Source organism: Aedes aegypti, chromosome 1, assembly GCF_002204515.2.
Source record: "Aedes aegypti strain LVP_AGWG chromosome 1, AaegL5.0 Primary Assembly, whole genome shotgun sequence".
NCBI classification, from domain to species: Eukaryota; Metazoa; Arthropoda; class Insecta; order Diptera; family Culicidae; genus Aedes; species Aedes aegypti.
Window position 1 is genome coordinate 248,384,203 of NC_035107.1, and position 24,256 is coordinate 248,408,458.

General features: G+C 39.9%; 1 protein-coding gene across 6 annotated transcripts; it reads right to left on the reverse strand.

Moving 5' to 3' along the window:
- Nucleotides 1–24,189, reverse strand: LOC5578929 (catenin alpha). Of its 6 annotated transcripts, none has more exons than XM_021837506.1 (10): nucleotides 23,578–24,189; nucleotides 21,024–21,922; nucleotides 10,055–10,891; nucleotides 9,344–9,416; nucleotides 9,111–9,178; nucleotides 8,865–9,046; nucleotides 8,560–8,806; nucleotides 8,367–8,483; nucleotides 8,201–8,206; nucleotides 1–1,098 (listed from the first exon to the last, which is right to left on the reverse strand). In XM_021837506.1, the coding sequence occupies exons 1-10, from the start codon at nucleotides 23,729–23,731 to the stop codon at nucleotides 934–936; spliced, it is 2,748 nt and encodes a 915-aa protein (XP_021693198.1). In that variant the 5' UTR covers nucleotides 23,732–24,189; the 3' UTR covers nucleotides 1–933. The 6 variants fall into 6 exon arrangements, with proteins under 6 accessions (XP_021693198.1, XP_001657217.2, XP_021693202.1 ...); XM_001657167.2 differs by having other exon boundaries at nucleotides 8,566–8,806; nucleotides 23,578–24,188; XM_021837510.1 differs by lacking the exon at nucleotides 9,344–9,416 and adding an exon at nucleotides 9,868–9,934 and having other exon boundaries at nucleotides 8,566–8,806; nucleotides 23,578–24,188.
- Nucleotides 24,190–24,256: the final 67 nt, after the last annotated feature.

Genomic DNA, 24,256 nt, shown 5'->3' on the forward strand with positions numbered 1-24,256 from the left:
TTCCGTCGTCTAATAGTTTTTTTTTATTCGTATATGGTATAAGTGTATGCGTGTCATGCGTGTGTTCTTGGAGTGCAGTATTGAGTTAAAAATTGTTTCTTTGCGATACATTCTAATTCTTTCGTAACATCATTGTTCGTTTTAACACTATCATAAAATAGTTAAGTCGAGTCAAGTTGGGGAGGCTCTAAATTTACTTTTTTTCTGAACAATATTGGCACTCCCTTTTCCCAGTAGATAATTGTTTTGAGCTTCCATATATCTGTTTCGTTACAAACATCGATTAAGATTTTATACTTATATTCTCACATATTGAGAGATAAATTCGGCAAATGCTCAACGGTAAAAGTTATCCATGTTCTATATAGATTATTATTTATGCCATCCAGTGAATACTATGTCTGCTTCATTTCTAGAATACTGATCAATGCTCGCAAAATGATGTATTAAGAAAGAACTGCATATTTGTATAGTTTATAAAATAAATATAAAATGAAGTTTTCTTGTAGAATCACAAAACAGCAGCTCATGTCATTTAAAAATGGGGTTTTCAATACCGAAAAATGCGTCGCGCTTCGTTCTCTTACAACCTCTATAATGCGATATTCTTTCAGTCATTTTAACGTCTTTGTTCGCCATTTGTAAAAAATATAGCTTTTAATAAGTGACAAAAAATAAATAAAAAATTTATTTGGAATAAATTTCTACTCTATATGACTTTCGCTTATCCCTTCGCCGATAATAGTGCTAGTGCAAATAACGTAGGCGTGAAAACTCATACAAAAATCACTATTGAATAGGTAGATGTATCTGTGTTTTGTCTTTTAATTATAGAATAGTTACCGTATAGCAATAACCTCATCACCGACCACAATCGTGAGCTGCCATTGCTATAGCCACAGGAATTCGGGAGATTTCGATTGCGCGATAGATTTAAACGGCGTCCGTTGGGCTCTGGAACTCCGACAGGGCGTGCACCGGATTCTGGGCCTTTTTCTGGGATGCTCGTCGAACCTTGGCACGGACCTCTTCGGGCTTTTCCGGGCGAACGAGAGGTTTCTTCTCCGGGGCCTTCATCTTCCAGACCACGATCGGAGACTGCGAATGGGGAATAAGTGGGAATAGAGGGATATGAGGATGCGTTGTACGAAACGACCGATTGCCAGTTTGAAATAAAGTTGGAGAATAAAATTGTTATGAATGACGATTATAATATGAGTGGAAAGATACTGAGCCGACTAGTGATCTTCAACTAGCGGTGATGCAAGCGTGTATGATTCGGTGTAAGTCAAGTACCTACTATTTACAAACTTACCTTAGAATTATCTTCCATAATTCATATTTCATAACCGAACTTACCGCAGTTGATTTATAAGACTTTTTCGATGTCTTAACAACCTTTTCAGCTTTCACAGACTGGAGTGGACTTCAAGATTTCCAATACCCTCAAAAACCAATTTCTTGGAGAAACCGCCACGAATGATGAAGGCGACAATGGGTCAAGTGTAATCGGAGTAGCAAGGTCTCTGTCTCGAGTTTTCAGAATTTCGCAGATCGAAACGGCAAGGTGACGGGTTTTAAGCTCGTATATGGGAATGGGAGTTTAAAGCTGTACCTTTACTACCATGTGCAGCGTAGTTGTCTCATTAGAATAGAAGCAGCAGCACTATGATGAACACGTGAATGGCACAGAGGCGGAACACCAACACAGTGAGACGTGCCAACTCGCCAAAGCCAGAAGGGTGCGATGGTCGGGCACGTCGAATAACAATCTCGCTAAAATGGCGTGCAACTCGAATCCGCTACAGGAAGAAAAAGGGCGCAAAGAGCTAGGTTGTGTGAACAAATAGGATCTTGGAAGTGTGGGTCGAACGAGAAACTGGAGGCAAGCAGCCATGGACAGAGTTTTTTGGCGTGACATAGTGGCGCAAGTCATGCCTTGAAGGACGTAGCTCCATCAAAAGTAAGTAAGCAATCATGAGAAAAAGAAAGCGTTGAGAAACTGAAGTAACATTGTCGTAATTTTTAAACGATATTTCACTGAATATTTGCAACATAGATATTGTTGAAGCACTTCGGTTGCACTGGAGTTGATGGTAACGTGAACCAATCAAAAGTCAGTTATGTTTGTAAGAAATGCCTGGTCAAGCAGGGACCTACAGCCAGAGGTGTCCTTCAAATTTCCGGCGAAGGCTCTCCGAATCGCCGAAGAGTATAACTGCCATTGTCCGTGCAAAGGTGTTAGAGGAAGAGTTGGAGCTCAACGCAGCAGCAAAAGAGCAACGGCTTCAATAAGAAGCATTGCAGTAGCAGAAGGACATGAGAAGAGATCGACTAACCGAAGAGGAACGCCTTACTTTACCTTGCCAGTCAGGCTAAGGCCATGTTTTTTTTATTTGTAGTAGGGTACAGGAAGACTTTTTTGCCTGGCCTGTTGTGGGTTGGCACGGTGTGGGACTCACGTTAAGCGTGCTTAACCACTAGAAAACTTTCCCTACTGCGCCTCGATCTTCCCCAGAATTACATCACGCAACTTCCTCGTGGAAGGGCTGTGCTCATGCATTTCGTCAGTCTCAGCATCTACCTATTCTGCTGGTTCGCCGTTGGAGCTTAATGTCATCAAAAACGCTGCTCACGACATTTCTACGGTGTCTCTGCAACTACTCATTTTGCCCAACTGTCATTTGAAGATTGGGTAAGGGCAGCTTTCTATACGAAAACGCATACTTACCTTGAGCTGGCCTCGCGTCAGAGCCCTGTTGAAATTCTACTGGACGCTCATGTGCATTTCGTTGCTCTACGACGACGACGTTCTCCGCTGCTGCTTTTCGAGCTCTCCTGGTTGACCAGTTGAATGTCGAGGTCGGTTCAATGATTCCGGTTCACTGGCGCCCCGACGATCCAGAACTGGTTTGCGACGATCGATGCTACTCGGCCTAGTCCCCGACGGTGGAGCTAGCCTACTCCGGCTACCAGCTTCTTCATGCTTCGATACTGGCCGGTGGAGTATGGAAGATGGCTTCTAGTTTACTGGCACTTCGACAACTCAAGCCTACGTACTACTCAGAGTAGTTCCCAGTGGTGGATCTATGCTGCCCCGATAAAGATTTCCCCGGCGGCGGAAGATCTCCCGAACCGATGCTATCCGGGCAGTCGCCGAGGTCGATCCTGCGATTCCGGTGAAGGGAAACTACTCTAACTGGACTTTGATCGGCCAAATGCCAGGATCTCGCCAGTTATCGTAAGAACGATGTCGTCTGCGAACCCGACGATCTCAAGTCGATTCAGCAGTGTCAAGGTTAGTACTCCATCGTACATCATATTCCATAGTGTTGGCCGAAGTATGGATCCTTGTGGAACTACCGCCGTTTCCTTCGTTGACCTTCTACAGAAGTTTACCAAGAGTATCCAGCAAGCATATTGGTCTATATGCAGCAGGATCTCCTGGCAACTTTCCCGGTTTTGGCAGCAATACAGCTTCTGCACCTTCCATCTGTCTGGGAAGCAGCTTTCTACCACATTTCTGCAACGCTGTCCTAAATATACCTATCTGGGAAAGGCAAGATTGCAGTCCTTAGCGCTACGTTAAGGATACCATCTGGACCAGGAGTTGTGTTCAGTTTCAATCCTTTCGCAACCGTTATCAGTTCGGCGTTGGAAACTTGGATGTCGGCATTTTTTCACCTACGTCAGCATTTGGTGTGGGCGGCCACGCGGTGGGAGCATGCGTAGGACAGGGATTATCAACTTCAGTTTGTCGGGGCACATTTCAGCTGGTGATCTTCATTAGCAATACTCAATATGCGTCAACTTTTCGGCACAACTCCGTGTAGCAGTTCCATTTACTCGTCGCTATCTCTCGTTTGAACGCGGCTCTGGCCAGCCGGTAGGTCACCTTACGCTCTTCCATGTTGGCTTCCGATCTAGCTCTCTGCACGCGTCGTCTGGCTCATAAGCAGGCTGCACGGAGGGTGAGTCTGTCGTTCTACCAATATGCAGGACGCCGCTGATTCCTTGGCTCCAATTTTCTCGGTATAATTGCGTCACAACCTAAAGCCTCGGTTGCTTCTGCTGTACGTAAGAGACGTCTCCATTAGACTCGGTCCATGGCTGCCCGTAGCCAGCCACGCATTCTAAATGAGATCGTCCTCAATTTGATCGAGCCATTTTGCTCGCTGCGCATCACGTCGTTTGTGTCAGGTCGGATTGCTTTCGAGAACCATTTTCACCGGGTGGTCCAACATTCTAGTGACATGCCCGGCCCACCGCAACCTTCCAACCTCCCATTCAAGAACACCAAGAAGGGCGCGTTGATTCTCTGCACGTAGGGTCCATGTTTCGTGCACATAGAGGAGTACCGATCTAATCAGCGTCTTGTAGATGATTCATTTCGTGCGATGGCAAACTTTGCTCGATCGAAGAGTTTTGCGAAGTCCAAAGTAGGCACGATTTCCAGAAACGATGCGTTTCTGAATTTCTCTGCCGGTTTCGCTGTCGGCGGTCACCAGTGAGCCCAAGTGCACAAATTCTTCAACAACCTCGATTTTACCACCGTCAATATGAACTCGAGATGGGGGCGTGCTGTGTCCTCTCTTGAATCTGTCGTCTTCGACACATTGCATTGATGCTTAGACCCCTTCACTTAGCTTCAGCCCTTAGTCGGATGTTATCAATGTCATTGGCGAAACCAAGCAGCTGAACGGATTTTCTGAAGATCGTGCCACTCGTGTCTATCCCCGCTCTTCTCATAACACCATCTAACACAATGTTGAAGGGTAAACACGAAAGGCCATACCTTGCCGTAACCCACTGCGAGGTTCAAAGGGACTCGAGAGTGTCCCTGATACTTGGATTTGTATGCACCTCACTCGCTCCATCGTCGCCTTGATCAATCTTATCAGTTTGTTCGTGAAACCTTATTCGATAATACGAAGAGGAACGCCGGCTGAAGCAAAAAGGGCGAATAGCGGAAGATGCGCAAACGGAAATGCAGGAATCCTAATTGCAGTTGAAGCGAAAAAGATCCGAAAGGACGCTCGAATAACGACAGGCCTTCTTCCGAGAGGAGGCTTTGACGAGTAGTAGAAGCAGGGTGCGATCTAAAGGAGTAACAAGTGGCTGACTTTTCGGAATTGTGTTGGATGGTCTAGACTAACTATGGAGTGCAACAACGATCCACTAGAAGATGCCGTAGATTCAGTATTCGAATTCCCTGATATCAGAGCGCATAAAGTCGTATTTGTCCTTTCCCTATCAACTTTAACTCGCAAGTTTACAATACGTGGACCTTGTGTTGGCTCGACGGTAGACCAGAATTTCTCGTTTAATCTCTGCAGTTGGAGAAAATACCAGGTACCTACCACGTCTCGATCATTTCAAAGCAAAAAGCGAGCTAAATCATTTTTCAAGGTTGGCATTGCAACTTGATTGAGCAATCCACTAAAACAAAAATTTGCAGGCAAATCTCGACACGTCCAGCAAAGTACCTGTTCTCAGTTGAATCTGTGCAACATGTGCAAGCTACAGTCGGTGCTTGGCATGAAATGGGTTCCATACGAGGACGTCTTCGCGTACACATTCGGGATGAGAGAAGCTCAGCAAGCTATACTCGTCAAAGGTCACATCACTAATAAGCGCGAGATCGTCAGGATTGTGATGAGCTTGTTCGACCTGCTTCTAGTACACGGTAAGATACTGCTACAAGACGTATGGGCTAAAGAGTGTGATCAACATATGTCGTAGGACATCAATGAACAACTCGATCGGCGGAATTGGGAGTCGGTCTGAAGGAATGTCTGCCGAAGAAATTTGGAGTAGCAGACCTAATATTAGTGACTTCGTAACAATGGCTTTAGGATCATATGGAAGGAAGAATGTGACAAGCCTTGGTACAAATATCAAAGAGGGTTCATCCGAAAAGCAACTGTAAACTAGCCGTTATGAACCTCTTTCTGATATTCTGAAAGTTCCGAATTAGATTTTTGGAAGATTTTGCCTAAATTTAAATATTCATTCGATTACTGGTTGACGACTGACTCGTACATATTCAATGTTGTGCCTAACATAGTTAGGGTAGGTGTACCAGTTATGGACATAATGGTTCCCTATTTCGCCATACGTGATTACTTTTATGCCTTCAAATTTTGAACATTTTTGTGTGTTATAATAGTTAGATTTAAGATAGAACTTGATGTTAAAACATTCTAAAAGATTTCAAATGTGAAAGTTATCAAAATATCACATATGGCGAAATAGGGAACCACTATGGCCATAACTGGTACACTTTCCCTATATCTGAGAGAAACTCGGTAAACATACGAAAAGCAGATTTTTTTTATATGATTTTGTGATATAGTCTGCCAAGGAAGCCTAGAATCATGGAGATGAACTCTTATCGGGACGTGCCTGTCAATGACGTGTACCATCCAAGACCAAGACATATTCCTAGTTAAGACTGGTCAACAATTGGCAAGGACTATCGACGGAAATGATCAATAAAGGGTGCTGTGGGACATCCTCAACTAGTGGACAAGGTGCCACTGAGATCAAGGACGCTCATCATCAAGCAAAGATCCAAGCTACATCCGTTCTCATTGACTACGTGATTTATTTAGGAAAGCATAACGGCACTACAGCTGTACGAAGCTTTTGGAGACCATATGGAGGACCTTATCGATCTGAGAAGCAACGAAAATCGATTGACAGTGAGTATCGAAGATAGCGTTGTCCCGAGGTAGATCGGGTGCGATGTAGAGCGCATAGAGGAACAGTTTTCGACCGCGGAGATCAACAGCTATTCAAACTTGTTCTAGACATTTCCAGGGGTCGTATTCGACGTACCTCGCCCACTCCCAATAGCTAGCCGCAATTTATCAGCCTAGAATGGTTGTCGAAGCATACACTTACACCGAATCAACATTTCCAACCGTATGAATTTTGAAAACGAAAGAAATAAGCTAACGAAATGAGAATACAGTGTTTCATGAGTTCAAGCCAAACTTTTCAATCCGACGTATCTGCAAAAATAAACAAATCGAGATTTGCTTTGCATGGGCTTGACAAACGCATAATCTACCTATTGTGTCTTTAAAAGTATTCCTACATCCAATTTTTGATTTTTAGAAATAAATTAAAATTATGCCCTATGTGCACTTTACTCAGTGTTTTTAATTTGGCTACATACACCCTTCGTTTGCAAAGCGACTCAACTGTCAACATTTTTCATGCTAGCACATACACCGTACATATGCTCATAGTAAAGCGACCTATATGTAGAATCAAAACATAAAATTTCGAACACCAGATACGTCATACTGTTTCCAAATCACTAAACATGTTGGAAATCGAGAGAATTGGATTTCCACAGTTGAGCGAACTGACGGGTCGGCAAACTGATGTAGAACATCATCAGTATTCGGTTTAAGACAATATTTCTCACCAAATTTCGCACAAGAACTGTTCTCCTCCTGCTTTTGTTATTTACGGCTCCGTCCGGTGCTCCTCTTAGTCGAGTTGAAATTGGAAACATTCGGAAACTAATATTCGTTGTCGTTGAAAGTTGAAACTGACGAATTGACTAAGTTTAATAAGTTTTATGGGAATTTGCAAACCGGTGTATGTGCAACTTCAAAACAATACTGGTGTATATGACGTGACGGATGTGCAAAACGAACTGTCAAACCGACGCATCAAGCAAGGTGTATGTATCAATCAAGGTATGGTATCGACGAATCATCCATGGTGTATGTGAGCAGCACAAAGCAAAAGGGTTTATTCTCTAATTTTACCTGTTTTTCAATTAAATTCAAAACAAATCGGATTTGTTTAATAGTGGTTAGAAACAGTGTTCTTTTTTTCAACTTATAGTACACATCGCAATAGAAAAAATGCAAAACATTTTAAACAGGATTTAAAATGCTTTACAATATTTTGCATCGCATTTTTCTCGAAACCATCCGAGTGTTAGATACGCCGATTTGAAAAATCATGCTTGAGTTGTTACTTTCATCTACTGCTACGTTTGGGTTAGAATGTGGGTTGTTGCTGTCTGTTCGGTGTCGTGTTTGTGAAAATCAACTCAGGAGAATGCTTTTTAAGATATATACATCCAGATTTTGGAGAAAAAGACATGTAGGTTAGGAAAGAGGCGAATGTACAGACGAATAATCTTGGCAACACCGAGAGAGAGAGAACAACTTACGTAATTCTGAACAGGGTGCAACGTTCCCGTTAGTTACAGAAGTGGGGAATAGAGAAAGAGGTTAGTTGATTAGACAATTGGTTCCGATTGCAAATACCATTTGGGAATCCGAGGTGGAAATCGGGGGGTAGAAAAGAGGACAGCGAACTCCCTCGCCGACACTTACCGAAACGGTTCCCTGGCGAGTATATTTGGTAGACGCAACGTAGGAGTATTTTACCGTGTAGACCACGGCGTTCATCAGATTCTTAGCCGCCTGAATGAGCGAAGTGGCACTGTCCAGCTGCAAAGGTAAAGGAAAACGCAAACGTCAACGGTAGATTATATCGCTCAACTAAAGAAAATGGAACAAATTTTACAATTACCCCTGATACAATCAGCTCACCGCTGATGTTCTGTACGTCAGCCTTGACCTTGGAGGTGATTTGTATCTGATGGCAGTAGAGCGCGATGCGTTGAAGGTACGCCAGGAGATCCTTTTTGGTGGAACTTTCCGGACACTGATCGGCGATCTCCCGCGTCAACTTGTCCAGCTTGGTGCCCGCTTCGGAGATCTTTTTGGCAGCGTTGATCACGTCCATGGTGGTCTTCAGAGGACCACGACCGCTGTAAAGAGTGACGATTGAAAAATGCTAACAACTATCAAAGTAGCAGAGAAACAAACCGTGTGAAGTCCGTCATCTCCATCATGATCATACACATGTGCTTGGCCAGGTAGATGATATCGTTTCCGGTATCGTCCCACTTGGCCACCTCCGAATCGAACGTCAGCTTTTCGCGACGGAACAGCTCTACCTGTTGCATGATCTTCTGCTTGTCCTCTTCGTTCATCTTACGCATAGCTTCCTATAATTGTCAATGGTACTGTTTGCTGATGTGTGTTACCGGTAAGATTTCGATAACAACTTACCCTAGCTGTGGTAATTCCGCTGATGTCCGGGTACTCATCTATGGTTTGATCACCCGTGTGTGCGCTCGCTAAACACAAAGGAAGGTTCATTTGTCATTACAAATTCATTACCATAGATTGTGATAAGTAATAGACTAGGACCCTGTACCAAATACCAATTAGTCAAACGTATAACTATAATGCTACAACTCTAACCCTACTCGCATAGAACATAGAAAACACGCAATCCTTACATCTACTTCTGGTTTCTACGGTCATGTCTTCGACGGGTTCGAACTCGGTATCGGTGTCCAGCTCGTCGGAGCTCTGAAGGATTATGTTGATGGCGATTTGATGATTTGATTTTGGGATGTGACGGGACAAATGATACAGAAAACAATACGCACAGAAACGAACAGGTATGGAAAGAAAAAGAATGCAGATAGTTTAAATTATTGTAAAGGTACAAAACACACAGCTGGAAGGTTGCGATGGGTTACTACAAAAACTTATGACACGAATTTGTACACTTTTCGAATTACAGTATGGCCGTTGAAAATGCGAAAATGGTACGAACTTGAGTTTAGCACACACAAGCGTTATTTAACATGATATTTCGATTTTTACATTTTTATGGGCCATACATAGGAGTTGGAAGGACGATGTGACTAATAGGATATCATTAGCATTAACTAGATGGCAAGACACACAAACATTGAAACAGAGATGGTCATACTCAAGGGCCTAGTCACAGCTTAAGACCGCCCGTGAGGCTTACATTTGCTTCTAGTTTCCAGTGTGTACTGCTCGTCTTCAATATCTTCCGGATCGAGATCTTCTTCGTCCTTGGAGGCGATGTGGCAAGGGAGAAATTCGTGTTATTTCGTGATTTTGAGATCATTGATTCAACCCATAAAATCAAAGCCAGCAATATCAAGCTTCGTCCATTTCACCCCAAAACTTACCCTGTTCATGAGCACGGCTCGGCGGATCTCCCGCACTCCATCGTACACCAACCGGCTGGCATCGATGAAATCGTTCTCGTCCACGTCTTTGGGAGAATTGGACGACAACGCATCGACTGCCACGTCCACCCGCTGGGCAAACTTGGACATGACCTGATCCCGCAGGACCTTGACCGCTTCCAGCACGCGTTTGGTGTAGATGCACGGTTCGTAGTTGTCCATTTCCGCTTCGACGACGTTGCAAACGCGTGCCGACCGCCCTTGGATGGCACCGGCCGTGTTCCGCAGATCCAAAGCATCGCCTTCCTGCAGTGCCAGCACGCACTTGTTCACGTCCTCCAGAATGTGATTCTCCGATACGGCCAAGAAGTCATCGATCGTCGTAATGTCATCGACCGCTTCCGTCAGAATACGAACCTGATTCTCCCAGGCCTGACGGTAGGCTTCCATGTTCTCCTGAGCCACCTTTGAGTTTGGCCTGGCGCACAGAATCAGCGCAGCGTTGATCACCTGTGGACACAGAGTTTCAATCTGAGCCGCAGCATAACGGACCATCTTAACGCCGTCCTCATTGTTGGACATGCTGCACACCAAGTTGGCCACCTCGACCAACTTTTCCGCATGTTTGGTGAACGTTTCAGCACGCTCGTGCACCTTCTTCTCGTTTCCGGAGCGGGCCGCATCAATCAGATCCAACAAGGGCATGTTCGTCTCCAGGAAAGAATCCGAAACGTGGTCCACGACGGCCTTCCGCAACTGGCGTCGTAGATCCTTCGTCTTGCGATACATCTGACCGATTGCACGCTCTAGTTCCGGGGTGCGTTCCTTCGTTCCCATCTGGAAGTTTAACGAAATTTATCATTCTTTTTGTTCGGATTATCCATTACGACCATTATTCAGATCTATTGTGGCATTACCCGTATTCTTAGTGTACAGTGTATGTTGCATTACTTCATTTCTATGATAATGAAGTAATGATTTCTGTACAGTTCTTGTTCAGAGATCGTCAAAGATTGATGAAAAATCGAATGTGATGAAAAGGTCCCGCTATGTACACCTCAAGGAAGACACGCCTCTTATCAAACACAATCGAGTTTGAGTAACTAAATCGGTGGTACTGATATTCGACCATGCTACGGAACTCTAGTCCTATCCCTGTTTAACTTTTAGGCTAATCGCCGAAAACTACAAAAATGGACTATGTAGTCGAAAAACCGTATCATGCTAGAATGTTTATTTAGTAGTCAGCATTCATGTGAATTACAGTATCTAACAGTCCTTCTTAAGTCGATACTCATGATTGTTGCCCTGGTTTCAAGTGTAGTCTCATAGATAGTAAACTCCGAGTCTTTAGCCCTTTAGCCATCTGCTAGGTAAAATAGATTCAATTTCAAAAACTGTTGCCAGTAACAGCTTCATACCGTGAATCCTTGAATTACCAAAACATAACACCTCAGCTCGACACACAAGATGAGACTAGTGTTCAGATTTGTAGATCTTACCCCGTAAGGCATCATGAAAAGCGAGTTTACCCCGTTTGGCATACCGTGCTGCATCGAATTGCCGGACGCTTCGAAAGCCGGACACTGGCCTTTTTCATGGTGTTTATGGACCTTATTCCGATTCCATAAATAAGATGTCTTCTACATTTTTCATGCTTTAAAGTTGTCAGAAAAATATTTTTTTGGTGATTTAAGGCCGGTGTCCGGGATTCGAAGCATCCGGACACTTCGAATTAACACGGTAATAGCTGTTTGACATACTGCCATTTGGCATAACAGTCGTTTAACATGATCGCCATTTGACATAATATCCATTCGGCATAATTTTGAAACACATTAAATTTGATCTAATTCCTCCCATTAAACAAAAAGGTGTTGATAAACTGCTCACGATCGATTCGTTGTCAGTTAATGATAGGACATACCTCTAATCTTCATTTTCAAGGAAGCCAATATCAAACCAAGTTTTTTTTTTTTTTTTTGAATTGCCTTATACATCACTTCCAGGGCCATCATGTCCATCCCAGACAACTCGAAGCACATTTTAAACAAAAATACAGTCGACTCTCCACATCTCGATGTTCTACATCTCGATATCTCTCCCTATGTCGATGATTGCTTCGGTCCCTTCATTCTGCATACGATTTCTCTCTCCATATCTCGATATCCTCCTTATCTCGATATCTCCATATCTCGATATGTTCCTGTTGATTTCATGTTCCCAATTTTCTCTCCATATGTCGATATGAACATAATCAAAGGTTACTAGACCAGATTTAGGAGGTTCAGAACAATTTGAAAACTCGAAATGAAGTTTGTTTGTTTATTATTTTCCTAGTAACGGAATGATTTTCAATCTAGTGTTCATTAAATTAATCTTCTTTGTCTCGATCTCTCCCTATCTCGATGGTCCCTTTGATATCGAGATGTGGAGAGGCGACTGTATGTCCAACACCAAAGATATGCAATTTCCTTTAAAAAAATAGAGCGAACATGATATATGACGCATTTTATGGTCCCGGATATTGATGTACACCACTACAGTATCTTTCTTTTCAAATTATGCCAAACAACTCACAAACGGCATTATCCCAAACGGAATATATGATTAGGTTCTAGGTTGGTTGGTTTGACTTTATTAACGAGATTTTTCTCCTTCCAGAAGCAAGTTTTTACTAACAACTGTAAAATCAAGCCTCGATTGACAGAATACTTCCAATAGATGCAACCTCCCAACTCGTAACCTCCCTTTTTACCTGTTCTACAAATCTAAAATTGGCTAATTAGGCAAATTTAGATTATGAAGCACAAAGTAAATGATTGGTATCAGTGTCTGCATATTTCAATATACAGTCAACAACGCCGATCCTCAGTAGGCTCCGTCATCGTTGAATTCTTCTTTGTGTGAATGTTTGTTTGACAATACATGCACGAATCTGGTAGAACGTGCATTCAGTTTTTCAATTACTTTTGCTACACTAATTCTCATCCAATACTGACATTCAAATTCAATTTCCCTAGTGAAAAAAATCATTTCCGTCAGAATACCCCACAAAACATCCGCAAATTGCAAAAGTTGTATTTTTTATTAAAAGACAATCATGATTCATCAACTGGAGGCATCACATTGCCGTTTTCTTACACCAGTAATATAAAATTCATTTGTAATTTTTTATATTCAATTTTCAATTTCAGTGCCTCTAGGTGAAACTGAATTTTGAAATGACACCAACAGTAGGTGAAACTGAATGTGTGTGTGTGTTGCACCCACTCTCTTTCTCGTCGCATTCGCGCTCGAAGTCAGATTGGCTTCTTGCTAGCGGAGTTTGTTTTTGTTCGTTTTCGCACTGATCGGGTATCATTCGGCTGAATTTTTACGACACTGATTGGTATATTCCTTTCTAACAAAGCTCTACTTATAAGATACCAATTTGTTCTTGAAAGTCTATGATTTGTAATCGTGGAACAGGTAGATTTAAGGTTAGGGAATCGCCACTGCATAATATAAATTCATCATGAAAAGATGTCACCGGTTTAGTTGGGTAGTTTTTGGAACACATCATGTAAACTATTGATTGCTTGATTAGTTCAAGTGTTCAGAAACGAAAACATGATCTTTATAATCAAGAATATTAACAAGCCTAAACATTAAGTAAAATTAAAAACGAAATTACAGAGCAGGCATACGAAACAGCTTTAAATTACGAATTCAAGTCAATAGAGAAAATCCCCTGGAAATTCGAAGTTCATCATCTCTGAAGAAAAAAAATATGACATAATTAGCATCAATGGCAAACCTTATCGTCAATATTCATAATAGCTGTTTCATATGCCAAAAGTTTCTTTCTTTAGGAGTTTATCTAGTGTTTCTTAGATTCCTAAGGAATCCTTCGAAGATACCTTCAAAAATTCAAAATGGAATGTTTCAGAGAGCAACCTCTGAAATAACCTCAGAAATTCCAACAGGAATTTCCCTACAGATTATTTTAAAATTTTCTCGAGAAAGTACTAAATCCTTCAGTTCTTCCAAGTTTCCCGTTTAGAACATCTTCAAGAAGTCTAACGGTAATTTCTACCGGAGATGCTTCTGGAGATTTTTTTTTAGGATTCCCTCCAAAATTGTCGTTTTTTATATAAGGGGTGTGTTGAAAAGGATAGAGGATTCAGATGAGTTGGAAATGAGAGAAACATAGGAGGCTTTGAAAATAGAAAAGTGTCATGATTTTGATGATTTAAATCAGTCTTTCAACGAACCTTAAGAAGCACAGAAGCAAAATATCAATAGCTTGGATTCCTCCGGTCACAACAATGGCGCATTCAAGTCTCCCATAAACCGAAGTGAATTCTTGAGATGTAGATATGAAGTGTTGAAAAATCTAAGGAATCACGAAAATGCAAATCAGAGAATATAACGGTATATGCAATTCAATCATATTTTGATTTTACAGGACCTGATTGCGTCAAAGTAAATGATGGGCTCTGATTGAGAAGGCAGAGCGCCAATGAGCTCCGATAGTTAAGGCGGAGTTTCATAAAAAAAACTGGGCTCTGATAGGGAAGGCAGAGGACCCTGCAGATATTGATCTTCGATTGAGAAGGCGAAGCATCTTATTGAAAATGGTCTCTGATAGAGAAGGCAGAGTAACCAAATAGAAAAAAAAATGATTGAGTTATTTTGCAAACCTCTGTTGCTGAGAACAGAAATCTTATTGAACAAAAACTGTGTAGTACCGAACCGATAGTATCTTATACAAAAAAACGAAGAGAATGATTAAATCGGAATTGAGTAGCTTGATAACTAATTTATAGAATATTGCTCGGTATGTCAACTGTTGTGTACGTCTAACAGCTTGAAACACTATTTGACAGAGTTGTTTGAATTAGATTCATAGATTCATTTACACCTTTAGCTGTTTGTTAAAATACGAGCGGAACAAGTTACAAGATTTGGAATAATTAGTTTATTCGTAGTCAAATCACGTGATACTGTTGGTGTTTTACTCATGCTCTTCGGCAAAATTATTATTCGTCTATAAAGAAAAGCATTTGGTAAAAATGATTAAATTGATGCTCGAAAATCGTGGCTTTCGTGGCTAAGCTTACAGTCTCAATAACATGGAATGAAATACAAATGTGCAGTATCTTTTCTTTTACAAAGCATTATGAAAAAATATTGACATTGGAAAATGCATGGCAGTCTTTGATAAATAAAAGGGAAATGAAGTTCATTGCAATCTTTCAATGGCATGAAGGAAAACAAATTCAAATATGTACAATTTGTATGCAATATAAATATGCAAATTATTCAATATAAAAAGGGCTTGATTGATTAATGTCACATCGCTCTGAGGAATGAAAATTGTGCATATCAGAGTTCTAGTACGATTGTCAATCCTAACTAAATAATCATCTAATGTTATTCAATGTGTTGTAAAATTAAATTGAAGTTGTACTGTAATTAAATGCTGTTTAAAAATATAGTGTAAGGCTTTGGTTCGATAATACAAATATGAATATTATTATTAGCTAACGACTGTTTGATCGGCACATTTATGTTGCGCAATAGTCTTTTTCATAAATCCTGTTATGTCAGCATAAGATATATTTGCTGATAAAAAAAACTATTCTGAATATTCAAGGGCACCACATCAGCATACGAGCTTAAAACGTATTTTTTTGAGTGAATCCCATGGGAATCTGAAGGAATATGTATCACGGTGAATATAGTTGAACAGTTAGGCTTGCTGACTGATTTAGTACGACTTATCAGAAAAATGGTTTGGATTAAACTTTCTTGTAGACAAACGATTACAAGTAAAGTTGTTGTGCCTTTTAAAAATAGTGATTTTATTAAATGAGCTTATATAATCAACCATCACTGTAAACGGGATGGATTTATAGTAATCAGTGTTATCACATCAGGATGCTATTGCGCTGTTTAATGTGGCAATGGTTTAGAGTTTCGACAAAAATCTATTGCAATGAGAGGAATTTATTGCAAAAACAACATGGTAATAACACTGGATTAATTTAATTGACATGATGACTTCTGCAATGGTTATCTTGATGTTGAAATAAAGAAATATTTACGAATTACTGCATTGACACACTATCATTACAAAAATTAGTTGTTGTGGAAATAACATTCTATTGGGGTACTAGATTGAATGCCGCTGGTCAAACACGAAAACAATTTTGAACACACATCTCAGAGTTGATAGCAAATCTTTGGCCATACTTTGATAGTTGGTGAATGAAATGAGGTGAATGGTGTATAAAAGTATGTAATAAATATGTCAATCTCTCCGAAATTCTTTACGAATAAATTGAATAATGCAAGTTAAGAAAAAGAATAATAATTAAACCCAATCAACTGGCACGCGGGGACATTAAATAAATCTTAAAATAACTTAGAAAATTACTGGAAACGATGATTGTGATTTAGCAAACGAGCTCTTTAAAAAATCTTAGTTGAGAAATTTTATAAGAAATCAAATTTAATTCCATGTACTTAGTAGGAAAGAGTTCCAAAATAACACGGTACTAATTCAAGATGAGCATATTTGATTTTTAAATCACCTACATACATTGAAATACTTATTTTGATGATTAATTACCCTTATCATAAGAAACATGACATCGTAATTTTTGACAACTAATGTCGTTGTCAATGACTGCTGTGAAAGAAATAGTCTGTTAATTACAAAAATTAGAAAAGGGATAAAAACAAATATATATCATTCGATACCTGATTTAGTGTAGAGGTTTCTTGATAAGATCATGAGGAACCGAATAGTACTGAACCGTTTTGTAACAGGGCTGTATTGCTAATGTTTTGAAAATTTCCCGTCCTGCGAAGTTTTTTGTTCAGCCGCAAATCGGAAAGTTATTTTTAAAATTGCAATAGCAAAGAATTTGTTTATCACAATTGAAAACGTATAAGGTACCGCGGGGCAAGTGGGTAAATGGGGTAAGTGAAAACAATTGATATATTTTACTGAATATGTGAATTAACGTTTTAAACTCATGCGTAAACCTTTGAGGTCATTGAGAACATTACGATAGGTAAGAGATTTCTGAGATTTTTCAGCCATTATTGCATAATAGTGTGAAAAATTGTTAACCTGTCAACTGTTACTCCGTAGCAAGTTGGCGGCGTACAATCTTATTTTAATATTTTCAGTGGAAAAAAGTTGCGGAAAATAATTTCCTGTGCCACTTCTTAGTTGTCCTCTGTGACAGTTTCAAACTGCAATAAAAAAAGTTTTAGAATTAATTCGACGAAGATCTAAAAATAACTAAATTTAAACACCGTCAATTTTCTTATCAGGTGGGGTAAGTGAAAAGTTTATCATTATAGATTGAATTTGTGCTTTCTCTTTAAGTAGCCATAAGTAAACATGGTTCGCAATTATCATAGAAAAACATAACGTGCTGATAATTCAAGAAACACTATACTCAAGCGTTAAAAGCTATTAGAAATCATGGAAATTCTCTAAAAGATGTTGCCTAACATTACAATATTAATATGTCAACTTCGGGCAGCCAATTAAAAGGAAGACGTTGACTGAAAAGTTGCAATATTAGAGAACACACAGAAATCTCGTGAAATGTCTATGTAAAGCTAGTTCAAAACATAAAAATGGGTCTATCCACATAAAAAAGACCCTAAATACGTTATTGAAGGATTCCGTTTGATTTCTCCCGAAGAGTTATCCGACGTCATATCCGACTTTCTCAAAAACAAATAACGAGCGGTGGAAATTCTACAGAGCAGAAATGCTGTCCTATAATGTAAGAACTAACATTGGAAATGTTACAGTTATAATGTTGTCGAATCATTTCAACTAACATAACTGAACAGAAGAAAATTCAAGTGAAAAGAATAACATTTTCTTTGTTTACATGTTACTCATGTTATTGTTCATTGGGAAGCCTTAACAAGCGTTAAAGCTAATAGAAATCGTGAATATAACTGTTTGTTTTTGAATTTATTGTTCAAAACGGTAAACTTTTCACTTGCCCCACTTTTGGGGCAAGTGAAAAGTAAGAAGACATTTTTCAAAAAAAAATTCTGTATTTTTTTCTTCAATTTTTCAAAAAAATCAATTTCAGCATGCTGCTTATATATGGTGGGAGTCAAGCTAAAAAATATACACAACCTCATTTGTTTCAATTTAAAGTCTCTAGAATTGGAAGAATCTCAACTATGCGAATTGCATTACCCACTTGCCCCACGGTACCTTATAGAAGAGAACAGACGATTTTTTTGACCTATCAATGATTTGATATAATTTCATCATTTAAAAATTTTAGTAATGCTGAGCTATGCTATTTTAGAGGATTAAATCTCATAAAACTAATAATTGTATGGAAGCTCGTGATATTATTGAAAAATTTCAATAGATTGTCTTTTTAAAGCTAAGACATTTAGAGTAGAGATGGGAAGTAATGTTGAGAAGGATAGAGGATTCAGATGAGTTGGAAATGAGAGAAACATAGGAGGCTTTGAAAATAGAAAAGTGTCATGATTTTGATGATTTAAATCAGTCTTTCAACGAACCTTAAGAAGCACAGAAGCAAAATATCAATAGCTTGGATTCCTCCGGTCACAACAGGGTGTACTTCTATAGTAAGACGAATGAAACTTCTGTAAATTCTGAAGTAAGCTTCTTTTGAAAGTCTTTCGAAACATTTCGTATATAAATTTTCAAGATAATCATTGAAATAAAACATCAATCGAATCTCGGGATAATATCCTGAACGTTTTCCTGAAGGAATTTTTTGAAGAACCACGTTGGACGGAATCTCAAGATTAATTTGTGTAGAAATGATCGGATGAATTACCGGAATAATTACTGTAGTATTTAGCGGTGTAAGCCATCAATAAGAAAGAACTCATGCTGCAGATTTTACTCGGAAAATTACTCGAGAAATGTTTGAAAGAATTGCAGTAATCCTTGGATGAAACCTACATCCTAATTCCTAGAGAAAACTCTGAAGAAACATCATGGTCGACTTTTGTTGAAGAATTCTTTGAAGAGTTTTCAAAAACTTTTCTCGATTAATACCTAGAGTAATTTTGAAAGCAATTGCTGGGAGGAACCAAATAAATTGAAGGCTTTCTAATCGGAATGCCTGGAAGAATACCCAGTTTGAAGAATAGGCATAAGAATTCTTATAGGCTTTTTTCTATTATAATTTATCGTGTTTGCGGCTAACCAGCCGAGTGGAAGTTTTAAAAACTTGGAATTTAATGGATAAATTGACAAACTTGGTTTAAATGGACAAATTGAAGTGAAATTTGCGAAAAGTTACACGTCTTCTCAGTGAAAATCGAACTCTTGACTTTCAATGTGCTTGGTAGAGCGCATTGGGGCTTTCCTTAGCCGAGTGATTAGAGTCCACGGCTACAAAGGAAAGCCATGCTGAAGGTATCTGGGTTCGATTCCCAGTCTGTCAAGGATTTTTTCGTAATGGAAATTTCCTTGACTTCCCTGGGCATAGAGTATCATCGTACCTGCCATACGGTATCTTTTTCTTCTTTCTGGCAAGACGTCCCAACTGGTACAGTATTCTTATGAGCACTTCCACAGTTATTAACTGAGAGCTTTTTTTGCCGATTGACCATTTTTGCATGTGTATATCGTGTGGCAGGTACGAAGATACTTTATGCTCTGGAAATCGAGAAAATTTCCTTTACGAAAAGATCTTCGACTAGCGAAATTCGAACCTCAGCATGGTCATGGTGAATAGCTGTGCGTTTACCACTACGGCTATCTAGGCCCCGGTATACGGATACGAATGCGAAAATGGCAACTTTGGCAAAGAAAGCTCTCAGTTAATAACTGTGGAAGTGCTTATTAAACACTAAGCTGAGAAACATGCTCAGTCCTCAGTAAATTCGTATAGGGTTCTTTTTAACTGTGATATAAACCGTTGTGATTTTTTTAGAACTCTTGTATGGATCTTCGGAAGTTTGACTTACTGTTACAAATGGTGAAATCCATGGAATTAGTGGAAAAATGACATCCTTAGATAGTCTAAGGGAGGATTTCCAGGATAATGCATGTTGAAATTACTGGAGGTAATTTCCATGAAGTGCTCAAGGATTTGCCGGATCAAATTCAGGAGAAATTAGTCTAAGTTTGCCTTGAGAATCGCTGGAGTATTTTCGAGGAGAATTGTGGAAGAAACTCTCGAGGAACTCCCAGTGGAGTCCCGGAAACTATTTCAGATGAAATCTCTGGATGAATCGCTAGCAAAATTCCTAGCTTTTCCTCGAGGAACCTCAAAAGAAATTCATAAATAACTGCGTAGGAGTCTCTGAACGTTTTTTCTGGAATGTCTATCACGTCCCAATTGAGAGAGGTATTGGATCCAGAGGCGACTCGTAACATCAATTTCTTCATGTTCTAAGTTACTAGAAATTGATGTTTTGACGAATTACTATCTAAAGCTAAGTATATGCTATTTCGCTCTAGAAAAGTAAAGAAATCCCTTGGCTGAATGGGTCAAGAAATTTTCTACAGAGAGCCTCATTTGAAATGACATTACTTCACAACTTCGTACTGCGATCAAAGAAATGCGATTTACTTGACTATTCCTGGCAAAAAAATTTCCACGCATAGGCGAGATAGGCGATTTTTTCTTGTCAGCAACAAATCAGCCGTAATTCAAAACGCTTTTCAATGTATTCGAATCCGCTGAGCAGAATCTCAATAAAGAAACTTAAAAGTAGATTGGAGTACCTTGTACATTGTAAAAGATAAATGATTGAAATCTATTTAGACCATTCCATACTAAGTAGATTAGATACGCGTTTGTTGGGAAAATTCAAAAATTTCGATACGTAGAACAGGTAGATTTGGGGTTAGGAAATCGATACTGATTGGATAGTACCACAATATTCGTATATAATGGAAGCAAGGAAAAAAATTCTCCACAAACGAGGAAAAACTACCTACATTCGACATATACTCCGACAGCAGATCCTGCAGTGCTTGCCGAACGGCATTGCATTCTGCGACGATTCGCTCACGCCTCTCATCCCTGGTACAGTCCGCATCGGCCATCAGTGCAGCAGCACTGATAATACTCTCCAAACGTTCCTCCAGCGACGGCCGCGAGCGAACTTCATTGTAGGCCAATGGATCCATGATGATTCCCTCGTCGAAATCGTCCAAAGCAGCTGCCAGTTCACCTGCTCCGACGTAGATATCCTGCGGGGACGTTGCCTTACCCTGGGCAACATCGCTGATCGTGTTAACCGCTTCGCACACTTGTTTCAAAATGTGATCTCGATTGACCTTGGCCAGATCCAGCTCCGGGTGACGAACGTAAACCTTCGAAGCCGTCAACAGCATGGTGGAATGCTTCTTCAGCACAGCCCGAGCCGCAGCCAAATCATCCCGAAGCTGAGGATCCTTCAATTCCTGCTGCCTCTTGGCAGCCTGTTTGATAAGCTCGTTTGCATTCCTTCCGAATTGCCGCATATTATTCATCAGTTCGTCTTGGGAGGACGCATTCCTCAGTTTGTCCAAATCATCCTCCACGACATGCAGTGACTTCAACAGCAAGTGTACATCGACCATATCAGCGAGAATCAATAGACGCGTGACGGCCGACAAAAGATTCCTCGCTGCTCGAACCATGTTTCCACGTTTCAGTGAACTGCACGGATCTTCGGAAAACTCACGAGCTGCAATGCTCATCGCTGAGCCTGTTTTACGCACCTCATCCACTGCCGAGAGCATTTCCTGTGTAATATCCGGATTTTCGTAGGCGATTTGCTCTCCCCGTTCGATGAAAATATCTGTCGCTTTCTCGACGGCCGCCACCAAAGCACTGGCGCGTTTTGATTTACCTGAAACGATTGAAAGTTGTTAATTGATGCAAAAATATTGTGTTTCCTACGGAAAGCTGATATAATATAATATAAAAAAATTGAAAGCATAAGGCCGAACTATTAAAATGCTGAAAATATCGAAAGACTTCGCACATCAATAAATCAATAAATATGTAAAATCTGGTATAAACTTCTGAGGTTTTTCTCTTGTAGGAATATTTGGAAGATCTGCTCGAGTAACTACTGAAGAAATCAATGGAAGAATTAGTGGAAACAATCTCTGGAGGATATCCTGGAATAGTATCTGAGAAAATGTCAGGAACTATTCCTGTAGAAATTACTGGAAGCAGTTCCATTGGAATTCCTGGAGAAAATTCTTTATAAATCCATTTAATTATTCCGTAAAATCACTGGAGGAATCTCAAGACAACTTCCCGTAAGAGTTTATAGAAAATTCTGTAGGAAGTTTTAGAGGCTTCTGCTTCTGAAAATATTCCAGAAAAAAAAACATCAAAAGAATTTATTAAGCTTTTTATAGCGTGAGAGCCTCTAGAATTATGCTTAAGAATTAACTGCAGGGAGAAAAAGAAAAATAGTGGCATTAAAGACTAATAATAAAAATAATTAAAACGGAGATCAAGTCTCTAAAACAAGATCTGCTACCTGAAATACCTTAAATTCGGGTGAAATTGATCAGTAGGGTGAATTTATTGTGATCAAATCACACGATTTTTATCTCATTAAAAGAGCACAAATATTAATGCAACATAATGTAGCAAATGAACGTTGTTTGCCTCAACTATTGTCGAATTATGTGTTGTGAAGTTTTTTGTATAAAAGAACGTTTATTTCTATGAAAATAATGTAAAATTCCATAATCGTGTTCGGTATGGTATTGACATACATCTATAAACTTCTAGTTTTAAACATGGATTGAGACATGGTGTCAACATGAAAGTTTCTTAGGATGCTTGACATATATCCCTGAAACAGATTTTATCATTGAAATAGGTACCTTTTTGCTCAATTTATTCAAATTATTGAATTTTTGAAAGACATTTGGAAATTCCTTAGGAAATTGCCTACATTTAGGCGTTTTCTGCGGTGGTTTCAATTTTTGATCGTTCGTTATTTCCATAAATATTGCATTTTTAAGAATTTAGCAAGCTTATTTGGATTCGGGGAGCCCAAATTGAGTATGTATAGTTATTTTCAAACCTAACACTAGTGGTTTTGACCAATGATCAATTTCACCCCGAAATGGGATCCCCTGAGTTTTTATTTTAGAGATGATTTTTAGCCCTAAAATCACATCTGTTAGGAAATATTGGTACATGAGCCAATGAGGCTCACCTTCGTACTTGTTTTCCTGCATTCAGTTGTTTAACATTGTCATTATTGTGGAAAACAGACCAAAAAAACCTTAAAAAATGATCAATTTTACCCGAAATTACGGTATGTGCTTTACGTATTTTTTGTTTGTGGTGTCACTTGGACGGCTAAGACCGCTCACGGTCCATCTTGCCAATTTACGTATTTTGGTTTTCATTCATATTGAACATTTCCTTTTATAAAGATGTCCAGGTATCAGCTTATCGTGTTGAGCCTTATGTTAGATTCCATTGCTAGAATCCCAAAACATTCAACCCCCAATCGAACTTCCCCCCTCTTACCTTTCTTTTTCTTGCTGGGTCCCTTTGTGTTGACCAGGGTCGTCACCTGCAGCACCAACGGTTCCAACGTTTTCTCCACCGACATCGTACGGATCTCGAGATTCTTCGGGTCCCACTTCAGGGCCACTTGCCCAAAATCCGACAGGGTACCCATTTTGTTCGCCTTCCCTGCCTAGGATGATGAGTCACCAAATATCGCAATGATTCTCACCCCGCACAGCAGATAGCAAAGCTTCGTACACAAAATCGATCCGACTCGCGGAAGAAGTTGACTGCGTTTTGGTAAACAAATCACCAACACTGCGAAACTGGGTTCCGCTTTTCGAAATGCGCCACCTGGGCCGTCGATCCAGTTAGCCCAGCGAAAGGAAGAAAATTAAGAAGCCCAGCGCAGGAATTTTCAATTTCACTCTATCCCTCCCGAAAACACTTTCCCCGGAGAAATTCCACTTCACGCACTTTTTCGAACACTTTATGCACAGTTCCACAATGTTTTCGATCACTTTTGAATGAAAATTAAGGCAAAATTCCGCACAAACTTTGAGGGTGTGACAGACTTTGCTGTCTGGATTTTTGATGACTTCGATTGTTTTCTGCAGAAAAGGGGCGGCTGGAATTCCAAAATCGCTTCAAAAGAGCCGTTCGGCGGCTGATGGCACAACAACACGCACGCTAGTAA

Bases quoted from the DNA above. Each gene is read 5' to 3' on its own strand.
- LOC5578929 (XM_021837506.1), bottom strand. From the start codon at position 23,731: ATGGGTACCCTGTCGGATTTTGGGCAAGTGGCCCTGAAGTGGGACCCG. The intron at 9,179-9,343 runs GTAAGGATTGCG...CTTTGTGTTTAG, and splicing joins CGTAGAAACCAGAAGTAGAT to CGAGCGCACACACGGGTGAT. The intron at 8,807-8,864 runs GTTTGTTTCTCT...CACTCTTTACAG, and splicing joins GAGATGACGGACTTCACACG to CGGTCGTGGTCCTCTGAAGA.